The sequence below is a fragment of the Bubalus bubalis genome, chromosome 14 (genome assembly GCF_019923935.1).
Source record: "Bubalus bubalis isolate 160015118507 breed Murrah chromosome 14, NDDB_SH_1, whole genome shotgun sequence".
Taxonomy (NCBI): Eukaryota; Metazoa; Chordata; class Mammalia; order Artiodactyla; family Bovidae; genus Bubalus; species Bubalus bubalis.
Window position 1 is genome coordinate 44,931,471 of NC_059170.1, and position 18,846 is coordinate 44,950,316.

At 47.9% G+C, this 18,846-nt stretch overlaps 1 protein-coding gene across 1 annotated transcript in view; it reads right to left on the bottom strand.

Annotated features, from left to right (window-relative positions):
* The window catches only part of SLC24A3 (solute carrier family 24 member 3), a 430,346-nt gene that overhangs the window by 346,901 nt on the left and 64,599 nt on the right, over positions 1 to 18,846 (bottom strand). The window contains exon 2 of the mRNA XM_006077251.4: positions 10,116 to 10,244. Coding sequence (XP_006077313.2) covers positions 10,116 to 10,244 — 129 coding nt within the window. The remainder of the gene's footprint in view (positions 1 to 10,115; positions 10,245 to 18,846) is intronic.

The following is an 18,846-nucleotide window of genomic DNA, read 5'->3' on the forward strand; positions in this document are numbered from 1 at the left end:
AGTGGGGCTGGTGACCTTCCCCAACCAGGTATCTAGTTCCCAGTGCAGATGTATCATCTCTCTCTGACGCTGTTTGTGAGAGGAGTATGCCCAGCTCCAGTGAAAATGGATGCCATGCCAGCCCCCAGGAAGCAGCTTCCTCAGCAGAAGGAGCACGGCCTCTGACTCAATGAATCAGACCATTTTCTGGACCTTCACAGCTCTTCTCCTTCCACTTCTTGCCATCACTGAATAACTGAATGTGCAGTGTTGCATCAGAAGTAATAACACCTTAAAGACAAGGGAGATCACCCCTCCTCTCTGCTCCCCCTTCCCCCTTTCCCTTTTTAAAACCACAAGGTTGCTTAATCCAGTTTGTGGTTCTGCTCCAAGGGAAGTAAGAGGGGTCATTAGGGGCAACTGGCCATCTATGACTAACCTCCTCTGGCCAACCAAAGTGCTTGCTAATTTCACAGTCATCACAAAGGTCTCTTTGAAAGTGGACCTAAAATAAGTATCTAAGGAAAGTGACCAAAATCTACAAGGCACTTCCTAGAGAGAAATATACCCAACATGTTAGCATTTACATGGAAAGCACGTCACATGTGTATGAGTAATCTACATGCATTTGTGTATGTGTGAGTGTGCAGGTAGAGTCAGGATGCATCTATACTCAGAAACAGGGATGAATCTCAAAAGCACTGTGCTACAGACTAAGTCTTACATCAGAGAGCATATAGTGTAAGATTCATGTACAGAAGGTCCTAGAACAAGTACAAACTAATCTATGGTGATAGAAATCAGAAGAGTAATTGTGTGGGGGTGGGCTGGGCTGTGGGTTTATTGAAAAGGGACTTGAGGAAACTTCCTGGAATGATGGTAATGTCCCATATTGTGACAGAAGTTGGCCATGGAGTTTGCATAGGTAATAGGTACCACTCATGGATTGTACACTTAAGACTTGTAAACTTCATTGTGCATAAATGTTACCCAATATTTGGATAAACATCTTGTTACCCAAGATGGATAAACAGATCATAAAGTCTAGCTAATGACACACATGCTAAACCTATATGAGACAGTGTATTTACTTCTTCAAATCACTTCCAATTCCACCAAAAAAGAATAAGATAGATTAACGGATAGATACAGGGGTGGAGAGGTGAGTAAACACGATAAAGCCAGTAGTGTGAAATGCAAATTAAAGAACTTAGGTGCTGAGTCTGAGGGTGTTTGCTATAAAATTCACTCAATTTCTCTGCATGTTTGCAAATTTTCATAATAAAATGTGGGAGTAGGAGAAAAGGTACCTAAAGGCAAGAGTCTTGAGACTAAATGGGGAGAGAGAAGATACAAAATGGTAACAACAATGACATTGTGGCATTGAAAAGACAATTCTAGGTTCATTACTGTGTGCCCTTGGGAACCACTAAGCAGATCCACTGGGCACCACATTCTTTGTCCAGGGTCTCATTAAAGGAAACATCCTTCTGTGAGCTACAAATACACAGTGATTCCTGCAGAGAGGCCAATATTCTGCATCAAACTTGGGTCAATGATGTAGACACTCACAGAGAGATGAGTACATCTGTGTTCCATCTTCCCTTCCTTTAAACTCAGTATCAAATTATAATTTAACTTAATAGGTCTCCTATGTGTGGTTAAATGGTGCAGACGGTAGGGAAACTTTGTTCCTGGAATATGGAAGGACAGTTGCCCTTGGGACATGGATCACATCTTTCTGGATGAGTTGACCTACGGGGAGAGACCTGAGCAGAGAATAAGTCCAGCTTCTTCCCCACTTCTCACCACCCCTTACTTCTCCTTCCTTCATCCACTGACATCCACTTGGCACACCCAACCTTGCACATGCAGTGTAAACACCTAAATCCCTATCGTTGGTGACTTTTCATGGATTTTCCCAAGAGAGTCAATTATGATTGCAGCATAAGTGAAATTCCATTTCCCAAGAAAGATCCATTGGGAAGTGGAGGCTGATGCTAACAGGATGTTCATGTGCCCAACATGTATGGTTTGAAAATTAAGAATATTTTTACTTTCCACCTAGCTATTATAATATTAATACAGTCAGACTGACTTTACTCTCCTCCTAGAGGAGACGTCCGCATGTCCAAGGCCAGTGCATGAGTGATAACCACATCCTCCTGTGTATAACTGAGGCTTTGGGTGCAAGGACCCCTGAGCACACAGTGGGTGCTCCAGAAATGGGCATCAAGTCACAGCTGGATTTGTGCTTTGCGCTAAGCTTCTTCATTTTCGTATTTATTTGTGTATTTCCTTGGCTGTGCCAGGTCACCATTGCAGTGCACAGGATCTTTCATTGTAGCCTGCAGGATCTTAAGTTGTGGCATTCAAAGTCTTAGTTGCAGCACGTGGGGTCTTGATCCCTGACCAGAGATTGAACCTTGGCCCCCTGCATTGGGAGCATGAAGTCTTAGCCACGGGACCACCAGGGAAGTCCCTTGTGCCAAGTTCTTCACACACTTTATCTCATTGACTCTCCATGGCAACCCTTTCTGTTTGTGCCGTGAATTACCCCCACTTTGCAGGGGAGGAAACTGAGGCTTGGAGAGGTTAAATGACTGGCCCAGGGCCCCACAGCCCATAGATGTCAAAGCAGGATGCCTCTCCAGGTCTGTGGGACCCTGGACCACATCCCTGACTCCACTCAGAAGTACTTTACAATTATAAAACGTGGACATCCCTTCTCTTCTGGTTCTCGCAATGACTCTGAGGCAGGGTGGGTACTCCAAGTGCCTATTTCGTGACCCGGACCCCAGTCCCATGCTCCTGCCAGTGTGGCCTGACTTGCTGGGCTGCAGCCTGTTCTCTTCCATTCCTCAGCCCAGTGTCCCCAGACCCATCGGTGGAGCCCTGACATCCCATTGTAGACATGGGGCTAGGGAGCAAGGCCTTGGCCGGGATGGACAAACCACTGAGCTGGGCTCATGTCCACTTCATTCTGAGTCAGCTTCTAAAATAGGCTGCTAATCTTTAATTCAGGGATTTTATTGTTCTATGATAGACATTTCAGTCACACTAATGGTCTCACACTATATCAGGAACCACAGAAGCGCCAGTGTGATAACCCAGACGTGAACTCATTTAACCTTACTGTCCAAGATGGAAACCTTGTCAGCCCAGACCAATCCCAGGGGAGGCAAATTGGAGGGTGGCCATCAGCCCACTGGCTGTGGGGAGCGCCCAAGTAGAAGAAGTAACAGGCTTACTGCCCAGATTCTCAAGTGTGTGCTGGTTGGTGGGAGCCACAATAAGCAGGTCAACTCGGAAATGCTTTCCCCCAGCCCTCAGCCACACCACTGGCTGTGTCCTGGGAGCCTGTTTAAAAAGTCTGAGGCCTAGGAGACTCTGGGGAGAGAGGTCAGGCCCTCCCCAGGCCACATCCTACCCCAAAGCTCCCAGAGGCCGTCCCAGGCCTGAGAGCATCCCAGTCAGGGTCAGAGGGTGGAAGGGAAAGGCAGTCAGCACCCTGAGATCCTGCCCTCAGCTGCTCTGGGTCAGCCTGGCTGCTGAGGGGGAAGGGATTAGGAGGGCAAGGTCAGAGTTACTGAGAGGACACTCTGGAATAAGGGGTTAGTCCAGACCAGGGGGTTTTTGAGCATTTTCATTTTTTATTTATTTTTATGATTGATTGATTTTTTTACTTTTTGGCCTCACCACGTGGCACACAGGATCTTAGTTCCCCTACCAGGGATCAAGTCCACACCCCTCACAGTGGAAGCGAGAAGTCTTAATGGTTGGACCACCAAGGAAGTCCCTGAAGCATTTTTAAAGAATAAACATTGATTCTTCTCTTAAGATCCCTAAGGATCCTTCTAGGGACAAAGATAACACAGCCACCATTTATTGTCGTTCAGTCACTAAACCGTGTCCGACTCTGCAACTCCATGGACTGCAACATGCCAGGTTTCCCTGTCTTTATCTCCCAGAACCTGCTCAAACTCATGTCCATTGAGTTGACGATGCCATCCAACCATCCTATACTCTTGCTGTTTTATGAAGCTTAGCTCACTTCATGATGTGAGCATCTAAATATGCATTTTACAGATGGTGGAAAAGAGATTCAAAGAATTCAGGAAAATCACCTGGCATCACATAGGTTGAAAGTGACAGAACAGAGACTTAGGATTTACTCTGAAACCCAAGCTCTTTCCACATTTCACCAATGATTTCACATATCCTCAAACATCCATTATTTTTCCTACACTCCTTGCATTTACAAAGAAAAGATGTAATTTGCAAGCAGACACACCTGGGATAATTTCTACATGACTTGTGACCCTCTCAAGATGAAAAGAAAATCGAAGTGTGTCACCTGACCAGGTGAGAACCATGAAGGTTAAACCAAGAGCTAGTGTTGTGTTAGGGGCTCAGGTGGCTATTTTCGACCCCAAGACTAGCCCATCAGGTTCCTCTGTCTGAGGAATTCTCCAGGCAAGAATAGTGGAGTGGGTAGCCTCTCTTTTCTCCAGGGGATCTTCCTGACCCAGGGATCAAACCTGGGTCTCCTGCATTTCAGGCAAATTCTTTACTGGCTAAGCCAGCCTCAGAAGACATAAGTTTAGGTTATGATTTTTGTCTACAGGGAGTATACTGCTTTTGAAATAAGATAAGCATAAAGGAAAATTGAGACATTTGTTTTTTTAATAAGAAACAAGTTTTTGGGGAAAACCTGCTTTCTCTTCTTCCGGGGGAATGGGAGAAGTCTCTCATTCAGTTAGAAGTGGTCTTTCCTGAGTCCTGACCAGCAGAATGTGAGCAGGAGGGAGGGTCTAGTCCATAAAACCCAGCTGTGAACAAGCCCCCTGTTCTTTCCCCTTCAAGCCGAGAAGCACAGTGACCTTGGAAACCAAGCGTGAGAACAGTGAAGCCTCAAAATGGAAATTTCAGAGTCCACAGACCACCTCTAGCAACAGGGCCACCCACAGACTAGAACTTCACATGAGAAAGAAACTTCTTTTGTGTTAAACCCCCAAGTCTGAAGGACTTACTTGTTACAGCAGCTACTGTTGCCCTAATTCAGTAAAGGACTTGATAAAAGTTGAAGAGCAGATCACAATGGGTTTCCAAGGTGTTCCACTTAAGAATGTCCACAGCTACTGTTGGAATCATTATGAAAATTACAACCGCAGAGAGAAGTTAGAGAACTGTTATGTGAGCTAGTCTAACGGAGTATACATTTTAAGACTTTTAAAAATAATCTTAGTTGTTTCCTGGGTTCAAACTCAGGGATAAAACATGAAGGTGATTGAAAATTTTCATTCTTCCTCATATTCTGGAAATGTTTGGTTAAAGAAAATATAGTATTAAATTAACTTCATCTGTTTCCTTTTATGGTTTTAATGTAGCTACTAGGAATCTCAAAATTACATCTGTAGCTTGCATTATATTTCTACAGGACCGTGTTCTTCTAAATGATGCAAGTGTCAGATTTTCTAGATAATTATTGATATGCATTGATTATCCATGTGGGACAGCTAGGGGCCCTGCTCTGCTTCTGGAAAAGCCCTGTAACCTCAGGCAGGTCATTCATTTTTTTCTTTATGTAAATGGTGAGACATTTGGACCTTTCGTGCTTTGTAGATCGGTCATATCGTGGTATTAAACCAGCTGACCCTGATGTTATGGCTTAAACTCAAAAACAGGAGGATCTCAAACCCTCCCTGTGTACACGACCTGCAGCTGAACCGGCCTTCACTTGCTTGTGCATCTGAGCCTGGCCCCCAGGCTCTGTTCATGGTCCACACCTACCTTTGGACACCCCCTTGAACTGCTTCTCCCATCCTGACCTGACTTCCCTCCCCCAGGACAGTTCGGATTTGACTTTTAGACTCTGTGGTTTCTGGCCATTCCAGTAAACAGCCACCTGATCCAGTAATGCCCCTTGCACAGCCCCATGGGGTCAGTACCTGCCAGCCTCTGTCCTGAAGCAAAGGCTCAAGGTGGCTTCCCTGTGCCCAGAGAGCTCAGACCCAACAAGTCAGGCAGAGAGAGGGAGCTGAGCCCTTTATCAGAAGAAAATGGAAACAGAAACAGACCTTCAGATGTCGAAAGCAAACTTATGGCTATCAACAGAAAAATGCGGGGGAAGGGATAAATCAGGAGCTTGGGATGAACATATCGACCCTTATTATAAGACAGATAACCCACAAGGACCTACTGTACACCACAGGGAACTCTACTCAATATTCTGCGACAACTACATGAGAAGAGAGTCTGAAAAGGGATGTATATATGAATATGTGTAACTGAACCGCTTTGCTGTACACCTGAAACTAACACAACATAGCAAATCAACTATATTCCAATAAATTTTTTTTAAAAAGGGAAATGCAGTCATCTCAGAGTGATGCCCACACCAAAGGCTTTCATTTTAAATAGCTTCCTTCTTCCCAAGTTTCTTTGAAAGAGGCATTCTGAGGAAAAGCTCATTTCCTTAAAATATCAAAGAACTAAAAACCAAAAGATGATCGATTTTTTTTTTTCTGGAGGCAGACTGCAAAGTGTAGAATAAAATTCTGCAAAGTGTACCAACACACATTCCCAAGAATCCCGCTCTGCTACAGTTGTCTGCCTCCCTCAGTATTACATTTAGCCGACTTAATTTTCCATGGATCAAATTTATTCAAAGTTAAATTCCTCATAATAGTTCATCTGAGTAAACAGTTTCAAGCGTTATTTGCCAAAAGACAATGTTTCCGGGCTCGAGATGAGATTGGCAATGTCAGGCTAAGAAAACAACCTTAAAAATTCTCAGAGGGCTGGAACGATGACAGAAAAATTAGAGCCTGGATCTCAGTCTTTTTCATACAGATCTGGAGGAAAAAATCACAAATTTTCACCAAAACCAGGTCTTTAAGGGGGCAGGGAAGAATGCCATTTAAAAGAAAAATTTTTTAAAAAATCTTAGACGTCTTTTTAATGTTCTTTATTTACTTATGACTGCACTGAGTCTTCACTGCCTCACGGGCTTTCTCTAGTTGCAGCGAGCAGGGGCTACTCTTTGCTGCCATGCTCGGGCTACTCATTGTGGGGGCTTCTTCTGTTGCGGAACACAGACTCTAGGCGGGTGGGCTCAGTAGTGGCAGCTCACAGGTTGCTCCATGGCATGTGGGATCTTCCCTGACCAAGGATCAAACCTGGGTCCCCTGCATCAGCAGGTGGAATCTTACCCACTATGCCACCAGGGAAGTCCCTTACATGTCTTTAAAGTGGCAGCTGTCCTATGAAAAGTGAGCCATATCAAGCTCGCCACACCCACAAAGATAGCACAGCCACTGTCCAATGGGCCAGGGATCCTGGCTGTCCTCTGGACCGTGTTCTGGCCTCCTGGTTATCAAAGAGAGGGAGCGGGGAAGGGAGAGGGAGAGGGAGGAACATGGATGGCAGAGAGATAAAAGGACAGGGAGGGCAGTAGGACACGGAATTCTGGGAACACAAAGCAGAGACTTACTAAGGGGAACTGGACCTGGTGTCTTAGGGGTGGAAGAGTTTGTGAGTTCCTATTCTGCACTCATGCAATGGAAGGGACAGAGGGTTAAACTAGGTCTGCTTCCCAAGTGAGGAAGCAAGCCAGCCCCATCCCCCAACTGTTTCCACAACCAGAACACGTCAACCCATCACCAGTCTCCCAGTCAATTTCATTCCGATGGCGTCTCCAGCCAGGAGTTCCGAGGACACAGCCTGAGAATCCCTGTGACATCAGAGGGCACCAAGCACACTTCACAATAAAAGTCAAGTTAATTCCCACCTGTGACCCTGATACTGTGCTTCCCTTGGCCACACTGGCCCCCACACACTCAGGTCCCCATGTGGACACTCAGCGCTGGGCACCAAGGGAGCCCTGACACCATCCCGGGGAGCCGTGAGTGCCCTGCCCTGTGACACCATTGTGAACAGGAAGGAGGCCAGTCCAGAAGGCTGCTTCCCAGCCTGCACTGGAGCTGCAGGATGGGGAGCTCTTGTTTGTTGCCACCCCCCCACCATTGTTGCCCCCCGGAGTCTCTCCTCTCCTCCTTGCCCTGCGCCCCCACTGTCTTGCCAACACCAACAGGTGCTGGCTTCAGCTCTTCTTAGCTGGACATCTTCTGTTCTGCCTGTGAGCTGAGTCATTCCTGTCTTGTGATGGCATTTCACGCGTCTTATTCTTTTACACCTGTCACTCTGAGAAATGCATTCTTTGAAACAGTCAGCAATGCCACTCACAGCGAGCCAGCACCATCCCCTGACACACGGTCCCAACTCCAGGGAACAGAAGCTTCCATCGCTTGGCCCTGCACAGAGCTGGACCCCAGTCCCAGAGCTGGGCTCTGTACTTTGTCTGACGCCATTCTTTTGCATCCAAAGGTGTGCCCACGGCAAGGCTGGGCTCCTAGAACTGAATCTCCTGTCTCCTGACATCCCAGTCACCGCCCGCATTCTCATTGCAAAAAGATGGTGACATACCTTCGACTGTAAGACCCGATCAGCAAACAGGGCTCCAGCGGTGACCCGAAGCATCCCTGCCACGCCCCTTGGGCCAGGCCCCCCAGAAGCCCACCTCCCAGGAGACATGCAGTTCTGTCCACATGGTAATGACACGTAAACCTTCAACCCGGCTTTCACTTGTAGCTCACGCAGCCCCCACGTGCTTCAGTGAAGGGTATTCTTTCAGAGTGCTGAATAACAGCCACAGGGACCCTTGAATTCTCCAGCTTAAGGAATATAGTTTATGTCAGGTTGTAGGCTGTTTTTTGGCAGGGAAAGGTAATCTATTTTTAGTTCTTTCCAGACGTCGGAAAGGGAACTTCTATCCACCTTCCCAAGAAAAGCACACACACACAAGTTCACCTTCTGTAACCCAAGGGCTAAGGTTCTTCGGGCTGCAATGAAGATTGCATACGTCCATCTAGGCTGATGCTTAAAATGAGGCCAGCGTTTGCATGTAGGATCACTGGGTGGTTGAGCTCCCAGGCCCTTAAAGGGGGCACACTTGAGGCCCAAGACTCCACCAGGTAAGGAAGGAAGAACCACCCCCGCCCCACCCACAAGAGATCTGAGAACTCAATGTCAGGGCTGACAATGTGGCCACAGGCCCAGTCCATCCATGAGCTAAAATGTTTTTTTTAATTTTTAAAGATTATAAAGATTATAAAAATCTTTAAAAATGTCTTATAGACAGAGCACCGGCTTTGGGTTCCCTGCAGCATACAGCAAACCCCCGCTGGCTCTTCATTTTACACACAGCAAGGTATGTGTTTCAGTGCTGCTCTGTGACAGTCTGGAGAGGTGGGATGGGGAGGGAGGTTCAGGAGGGAGGGGGCACATGTATACCTATGGCCGATTCGTGTTGATGTGTGGCAGAAACCATCATAGTATTGTAAAATAACTGTCCTCTAATTAAAAATAAAATTAAATAATAAACTATAGACACTATAGAAGTATCAGGTCTTCAAAGCCTAACATATTTGCTCTCTGGCCCTTTTCAGACAGGGTGGCTGCCGCCTGGTCTAAACAAGCAGACTTCATCCGTCCAGAGGCCACCTGCCTTGGCCAAAGTCTGGCTGAGCTGACTTCAAGTCCCTTTGATCCCCTTCTGTTAGTTTTCTCTTGAAAGTTCAAAAACATTAGAGGTAAAATGTTCTGAGGAAAGGCACATTCTATTTGTTATATCAAATATAACTGCTGACACATGAACATCCATTTCTTCCAAGAAGCTCAACATCAGAGGTGAGGGTCTGGTTCAACACCTGTGCCTTTACTATGACAGAAACAAGGCTCTCAATTAAAAATCAGGCAAAGAGGACAGGACATCCTCACCTACCTGCTCCTGGCTTAGTGTCCCTCGGGATGGCACCAGCATCCATATTTTAGACCAGGACTTTGACTCACCTTCTCCCCCACCGCCCAAGGGAACAAACAGAGGTGGAAACACTCCTAAATTGTCCCCCTGGGATCTTGCCTTTGCATTTCTTAGACACCTGCCCCTAAATGTCCTCAGAGTCTCTCTGGATCAGAGCTCAGAGGAAAACCACAGATCCGGCTCTTCCTGGGCTATGGCCACTGCCAGTAGCCCCGTCCCCAGTATAAAGGCCCCAGTGCAGCCGTCATCTTACCTGGTTCAGTGCAGTTCTTGCTGCTCCGCGGTCCTGCATCTTCTGAAGTCAGCGAGTCATTCACCTGCATTAACTTCCTCCCCACAGTCCACTGTGTGTCTTGCCCGATGAAGTCCATGAGGTTCAGGTCTATGGAGAAAGACACCACAGCCACACATCACTAACAGCTGGTGTGACCCTTGCCCACACTGGGTGCCCAGCACCTTCAGCCATCAGCGCTCAGTCCCGCCGACGGCCCTGACACCTCTGACTACTACGCTCAGCATCCTGTCTCTTAACTCCAGGGAGGCTTCTCCACTGCTGGATCCTGCCAGGCCCCAAGCAGCAGCCTTCAGCCAACGACTGCTAGGGGGCAGTGTATAAACACCTCACTGCTCCAGAGGGATGACTGAAGTGTGTGTTCCAATCCAGATTCCAGTCTACTCCACTGGGATGACTCTCCAGATGTCTTCAGGGTGACTTCCCTGATAAAGCATACTTTATTAGCTGTTGTCCTTCCCTATCTTCCTGGAGGAGGAAATGACAACCCACTCCAGTGTTCCTGCCTGGAGAATCCCATGGACAGAGGAGCCTGGTGAGCTACAGTCCATGGGATCACAAAGAGTCGGACACGACTAAAGCGACTGAGCATGCATGCATTCCCTGTCTTAATTCTGTGCCCCCAGTGACATGCTGAGAAATGCTGAACAACCAGTTCTCTGTAGGAAAAGTCCTGATTTGTAGCCACTGGTCAATTTCCATGGTGTAAATTAAATTCTCACCATGTCCAATTTCAAGCTACAAATGTGACCTCACTGAACGTGGACTTGGGAAAAGAAAGGGCCCAGTTGGGTCCACTAAGTCAGTTAGACTGGCTCCTGCTCACCAGCATCTGGTCCCCAACCTGTATCTCTTTGAAGGGAATTCCCTGGTGGTCTAGTGGTTAGGACTCTGCACTTTCACTGCTGGGGCCCAGGTTCGATTCCTAATGGTAGAACTAAGATTAACAAGCCATGCGGTGAAGCCAAAACAAAAACAAAAATGATATTTATATTCAGTATTTCCTTGAATCACCTCCCAAATAAAGCACCTGCAATTAACACCTGCTCAGGATCTGCTTCTTGGATCACCCAGGCTAAGACACCATGTCAACATGCCCAGAGCCTAGGCTAGTGAATCCCACATAACAAGATTTCCACAAACATGAGATGAAGAGCACAAACCAGGGGAAAGCTGATCACTGAATGCATGAGTAGGGCTGAGGTCTCCGGCTGAGACGACCATGGGGATGGAAGTGTCAGGACAAAGAACAGACACAGAGGGACACGTTGGGGACAGTGTGGTGCCTTCTGCTCAGGATGTTTTGAATCTGAAGTGTCCGTGGACCATCCACAGGGTGGTGTGCTGCCCGGATAATGTGGGTGCAGACACTGCAGGGCAACAGTTCAGCTACGCAGGGCAACAGTTCAGCTACCCAGGACATCAGGAGAACCATAAACAAGCAGGGAAGCATATGGCAAGAGTATGAATGGGGCTTCCTAAAGAGAAGGAAATGGAAGAAGAAACCACGGGAAACTCAGCATTCCTCCAGAGAAAGTAGAGTCAAAGCCTTCAACAAAGATCATGAATGCAAACTAGTACAGCCACTATGGAGAACAGTGTGGAGATTCCTTAAAAAACTGGAAATAGAACTGCCTTATGATCCAGCAATCCCACTGCTGGGCATACACACTGAGGAAACCAGAAGGGAAAGAGACACATGTACCCCAATGTTCATCACAGCACTGTTTATACTAGCCAGGACATGGAAGCAACCTAGATGTCCATCAGCAGATGAATGGATAAGAAAGCTGTGGTACATATACACAATGGAGTATTACTCAGCCATTAAAAAGAATACATTTGAATCAGTTCTAATGAGGTGGATGAAACTGGAGCCTATTATACAGAGTGAAGTAAGCCAGAAAGAGAAACGCCAATACAGTATACTAACACATATATATGGAATTTAGAAAGATGGTAACAATAACCCTGTGTACGAGACAGCAAAAGAGACACTGATGTATAGAACAGTGTTATGGACTCTGTGGGAGAGGGAGAGGGTGGGAAGATTTGGGAGAATGGCATTGAAACATGTATAATATCATGTACGAAACGAGTTGCCAGTCCAGGTTCGATGCACGATACTGGATGCTTGGGGCTAGTGCACTGGGACAACCCAGAGGGATGGAATGGGGAGGGAGGAGGGAGGAGGGTTCAGGATGGGGAACACATGTATACCTGTGGCGGATTCATTTTGATATTTGGCAAAACTAATACAATTTTGTAAAGTTTAAAAATAAAATAAAATTTAAAAATATATAAATAAATAAAATAAAATAGACAAAAAAAAAAGATCATGAAAAGAAAGAAAAGAGCAAGGGAAGTGGTGTCACAGAAGGTAAGCAAAAAGAGAATTTCAAAAAGGACAGAGTTGCCAATGGCCTTGACCACTATGGACAAATCATGTAAAAAAAAATTTTTTTTTAATCATGTAGGAAAAATGTAAAATAACAATAGAGCAGGACCTCAGAGAGTCCTTGGGTTTTGGAAACAGCACACAGATGGCTCTCTCTAGTGGTTTGGAACTCAAGAAAGACATGACATGAAGCTTTGGCTACCTCTTGAGTGTCCAGAGTTGCTATGGTCAGAAAATGGATGTAAGAAAAAGACAAAAAGTCTAATTCATGGGACCAGTGGCCTTTATGAAAGGCCAGAGGCTGGGCCCCACCCAGTCACACCAACCTAGTGTTCTGAAATGGTCAGTAAAGAGTTGAAGGTCATCATACCCTCTCCTCTATTTCCATGGAAATTCTAGTTTCTCAAATGATGTCACTTTCATTATGTAACTGGAACCTCATCACACTGCTCTGGAAAGAAAGATGGAGCCTGATCATTGTCTCCTGGGTCCACTGCTGTCTCTCTGACACCGAATCACTGCTGGCTCAGAGTAGGTGCTCAGGAAATTCATGTTGGAGTCACCATTCCCATTCAGTGAATGGATACGGTAAGACTTGTGGAAGTTTCTGGAAATCACAGTGCATGTGGGCATCTCACCTAACCCAATAGGACACATATAAGCCTGCAGCTCATGCACTGAGGTCTTCCTCAATCAACTGGAACCTGCTCCCACACGTAAATTTATCAAGCAGCTAATTACAACTTTACACATTAGCCAGAAGAGCCCCTATGTTTATTCTCTCTCTCTCTCTCGACTCTGTGCTTCCAAGGCAGGGGCTGTGGGTTCAACCCCTGGTTGGAGAACTAAGATCCCACGTGCTACACAGAGAAGCAAAAAAAAACAAAACAAAAAAAAAAAACAAACAAACAAAAAACAAAACTAGCATATGCAGCCCAACTAGAATAAACCATAATTTAAGACTGAAATACAAAATACCTACATGGTGACCAGATATATCAGTTTAACCATAATTGTGAAGACAATCCTAAAGATATTTCAAGGTCAAAGCAAGATACGTGTATAGTCTGGTTTACCTGAATAGTTAATTCTTAGGATTAAGAATAGTGACAAGCAGAGAAAAAATATTGCAAAAATTCATAAAAAAGGAATAAGGTCAGTGGCCTCAAAATTCAATAAGCAGACTTAAAATACCATATCTCAGAGTGTGAAGAAAGACACCTCGTTTGTCTCAGGCTGGGTTTCCAGAGAAGCAGCCCCTGAGGACAGAGACTTGAGCACAGGTAGTTTACCTGGGGGCGGTGATCCCAGGAAGCACCCACGGGGGACAGGGCAATGGAGCAGGGTGGGAGCCAGCCGGAGGAGGCGTGTTTCAAGTCTGAAGCTAAAATGCATGAACTAGAGCTTGACCCCTCTGGAAAGCTCTAGGGGACAGTGTACGTATTCAACTCAGACACCCAGAGGGTGAGGGAGCTGGGGTATTTACCCACCTGCTCTTGGTCTGCCATGGGCTGAATGAAGGCTATTCCCAGGGGACATTCATTCCCTGGCACTTCCAATCAAGATGGACTCTGCTGCTACTGCTAAGTCACTTCAGTCGTGTCCGACTCTGCGCGACCCCACAGACAGCAGCCCACCAGGCTCCCCCGTCCCTGGGATTCTCCAGGCAAGAACAGTGGAGCGGGTTGCCATTTCCTTCTCCAATGCATGAAAGTGAAAAGTGAAAGTGAAGTCGCTCAGTTGTGTCCGACTCTTAGTGACCCCATGGACTGCAGCCTACCAGGCTCCTCCACCCATGGGATTTTCCAGGCAAGAGTACCGGAGTGGGGTGCCATTGCCTTCTCCCAAGATGGACTCTGGTGCCCAGTAAATGGCCTTAGATAATTAGACACAGGTGCTGGAAGTTGTACCAAAGATGTGAGGACAAGTGATGCAGGCAGGATGCCAGGGGCATCGTTCTGCCTACATGAGACCAACAAAGTGGCCTCTCTGCTCTCATAATCTGGGTCAAAGAAAAGTGTCCTGCGGGGCTGCAATCCTAACATTCAGGAAGACTCCAACATTTTGCAAAGAAGCAAGAGCATCCCTTCCAGTGACTTCCAAAGTTCCTTCTCAGGCCAAATTTCTATAGTTCTGTAATTCCGAGAGAAAAGCTGATACCAATTAAGAGATGTAAAAATAAAGCCAGCTATTGTAGCAGAAAATGAGAGGATTTTTTTACACGATGATTCAATAGCTTCAGGAATTAGAGACTATTAAGGCAGTGCCTCTGGATTCCAAAATCTACAAACTTTAATCTCAACAAAAATATATTTGAGCACTGACCACTGATACACAGATGCAGAGACCAGAGTCTGAGAACATAACAGTGATGAAAAAAAAGCGTTGTGTTCATTCACTTCCCACTGAGGACCATATGTGACAATATGACACCCCGTTTTCTCTGTCCTCACAAAATTGCTGGAGAAGTAGGAAGGGGCAGTTAGTTCTCAGGTCAACCTTCCTCTGGAGTAAATAAGTTAGAGTAGAAGTGATCTGCCTAAACTCAGCCAACCCATGGCCACATCTACCACCAGCTAACAGTCATCACAACAGCCATTTATTGAGTGTCTATTTTGTGTAAACAACTTTCCATTCTTCGTTATGTTTCATCTCAACAGTCTTCTTTTAGAACTGTTAACTCCGATTGCAAATAAGGAAATCTAAGCACAAAGAGGTTAAAAGACTTGCCCACAGAGCAAGCAAAGAGGAACAAAACAGGGATCTGAACCCAGGTCTGGGGATCCCCAAAGGCCACCTTCTTGGTAGATCCCTGGAGAAGACGGAATCCATCTGGCCATGTTACTCAGCTACTGCAAGACAGAAGCATGATGCAGCCTGCACCTTATAACAGGTGAGACCATCTCATGGGGTCTGCTTCCCCCAGAAACTGTTAGAACCAGTGATGAGGCAGGAGCATCACTGGAAAGAAAGCATCACACACATAAAAAAAAATGGTCCTGAACCCCACTGGATGTAGGCTGCTCAGCTCAGTGTGGATTTCTCAGAGACTCAGCCAGTCTCTTGGTCACGACATGGAGGGTTACAGTCTCAGATTCAGGGAGCAGGGGCAGGTGGCCAGTGGGGAAGGCAGAGGGCTTTGGGGAGCTGCCCGCTTCTCTCTCCTCCTCACCCCTGGCTTCCCTGGACTTCTCCGCTCTGCAGGGGCTGCTGCTCCATGAAGCTACACTTGAGCAACGTCAACAAAACCCCTTGGCCCCCCTCCACTGTGTTCCTGGCTCCTCCTGCCAGGCCCTGGAAGTTACGAGTTGACCTAATTAATCAAGGACAGGGGTGGGGGAGGGTGAAGAGGGAGGCAGCAGGCTCACATGTCCTGTGTCACCAGCTCAGAACAGCGGGACAGGAGTGGGCCGTGGAGCTAGCTCAGCGTACCTGCCGGAGGAAAGGGTTCCCGACCCAAGACTCAAGCACAGGCATTAAAGAAGGAGCGTGGGGCTGGAAGCCAAGTTTCCATTACAGAGCTGTGTGTTCTCGGTCTCTCTCTCTCTCCTCCTCCCCTTTCTCCCCTCTGTGACTAGGGCCTGGAAAGCCCAAGGAGTCCTGACCCAAAGAATGGGTTTCCTCGGGTGTCCCAGGCCCCTCAACTTCACCCTAAGACTAAATAAATACCACACTTTTCCTAGTCCCAAATAGGGACCTAAGCCTGGCAGAGAGGTGGGGTTACTGCCACCCCTGCTCCCAGGAGGGGAGGACCCCATTCAGATGAGGGTTTGATGCAGCAGCATGAGAACTGTCCCCAAGCCTCCTGCCCATGTGCCTGACCACCATCCTGCCCCTTCTCCATCCACACTCTCCCCAGGGTTTCACCCCTTTCACTGGTGGGATAAAACAGCCAGCAGGGACCCCAACCCAGATTCAACTCCAAAGGCCAGGCGTGTGTGTCCCACCTCAGCCCAGAGCTCAGGAGCCCAGGGGAAGTGGCCTCCAGGGGTCAGCAGGACCCCTTGACGGAACATGTTAACTCTCCCCTGCCCCAGAACTGGGACACAGCATTTCTTCTTGAAAACAGGGATGGAGAGAAATACCCAGAAGGCTCTGGACAGCAAGTGGAGACATGGAGTCTTGCAGAGAGCCTCATGCGACCCTGAGGACAGCGCGTCCAGGAAACTCGGTGAACAGAACAAGAGACAGAGCCCATGGCCACAGGGCTGGCCCCGCTGAGCTATAAATACCCCACCCTGCGGTTTACACAGCTGTCTCCACTCTGGGCGCCCTGGGTCTTCACCCCGGGGTCAAAGGCGGGTTTGCATCAGCCTGCAGCCCCGGGACCGCCTTCTGCAGACTCTCCTGCACCCTCTCCTAGCGGCCCCCTTCCTGCCCCCCACCCACCCACCATGGTCCTCACCCTCTGTGGTTGAATGGAGGGGGGGCAGGGGCGGGGCTGGCCTCTGCATTAGGATCTTCACATCAACTCTGCAGCCGGAAGACAAGCATGGCTCTGCATGGCTCTTGGTCCTTGGAAAGGAGAACAGACTGTGGAGAGCTAAGAGCCCATCATACCCGCCAGGAAAGGAAGAAGCCAGAGGCTTTATGGCCTGGACATTGGTCCCTCCATGGCCTCAAACCTTCCAGAAAGATAGAGAAGGCCACAATCTCCATTTAAACCTCTCCTCTTTCTGGTGTCTACATGCCCTGTCCAGTGGGTGCCCATCTCCTGCGCTCTGGTTGCGTGATGGTGATCACAAGCCAGGCTGCACTTGAAACGAATTCCAGTATCAAGGCACCACACCCCAACTTCAACAGAGAAACCCCACGGAAAGTTGAGGTTTCTTGGTCCCTCTGACAGGAAAGAAGGCTGAGCACAGAAGAATTGATGCTTTTGAACAGGCATGTTGGAGAAGACTCTTGAGAGTCACTTGGACAGCAGGAGATCAAACCAGTCAATCCTAAAGGAAATCAGCCCTGAATATTCATTGGAAGGACTGATGCTGAAGCTGAAGCTCTGATACTTTGGCCACCTGATTCAAAGAACTGACTCATTAGAAAAGACCCTGATGCTGGGAAAGATTGAAGGCAGGAAGAAAAGGGAACGACAGAAGATGACATCGATGGTATCACTGACTCAATGGACATGAGTTTGAGCAAGCGCCAGGAGATGATAAAGGACAGGGGAGCCTGGCGTGCTGCAGTCCATGGGGTTGCAAAAGTTGGACATGACTGAGCAACTGAACAACTGAGGGGAAGAGGGGACAGCAACCCCTGGCCACCTGCCCCAGGGACGCAGCCCTTCCACCAATGCCTGTCCTCTGCAGGGCTCCCACACACAGCGCTCAGTCGGCATCAGCGATAGCATCTCCTGGAGGCTTACAAGAAACACAGCACCAGAGCCGGGCTCTGCACAGGGCACAGAGGAGGCTGAGCTGCTGCTCCCAGGCCCCAGTAAACAGCTTCAAGTGTTATTAGCCAAAACACAATGCTTGCAAACATAAGATGCAGAGGGAGGCTGCAGGGCATGGGCAGAGGGTCCCTGCCCAGTGCTGCTGAGGCCACGATGGAGAACAGGAGCGAGATGCCAGGGCTCTGGGCTGGGTGGTCAGACGTGTGCTGTCCAGTCGAGTCCTGCATCCAAAGAGGCCGGTCCCGTGACCACTCCCCGTGCAAATCCACCCATGGGAGGGGAATGGGCAGGTCCAGCCATCTCTCCCCACAAAGTCCTGATGGCTGCAGTGTCTCCCCTTCCCTCCTGACTCCAACCCCTCGCAGGCCAGCCCACACACCCTCCCAACAACCACACTGTCACAGAGCTTCACTCAAACCCCCACCTGGTAGGACTGGGGAGTCATCACAGCATCCCCAGGAAAGACCCCCAGTGATTCTACATCACCCTTTGGGGATCATGCCCATTGATACAGGGCTAAATTTAAATGACAGACCTGGGAATTTTAGTGGCAAACCTAAAAAAGAATCTAAGTGTTTGAGGTTCTTGGACAAAACCCAATGTGTGGCCCCTGAACCAGCCACCTCAACATCCCCTGGGAGCTTGTTAGAGATGCAGAATCAGACCTCCAGGGAGGCTCTGGGTTTAAACAGGTGATTCGTGTGCACACTCAGGTCCGGTTGGCTCTGCAGCCTGGTGCTGGGTTGAGTCTTTCTTTTCCCATTTGTTCACAGACAGGGACGGCTGAGCACATTCCAGTTCCCAGGACAGCACTCGACGTGATCTCTCCACCTCTAAGACCCCAGGGATCAACAAGGACCCCCTCATTGAGCACAAGCCCCTGCAGGAGACATGCT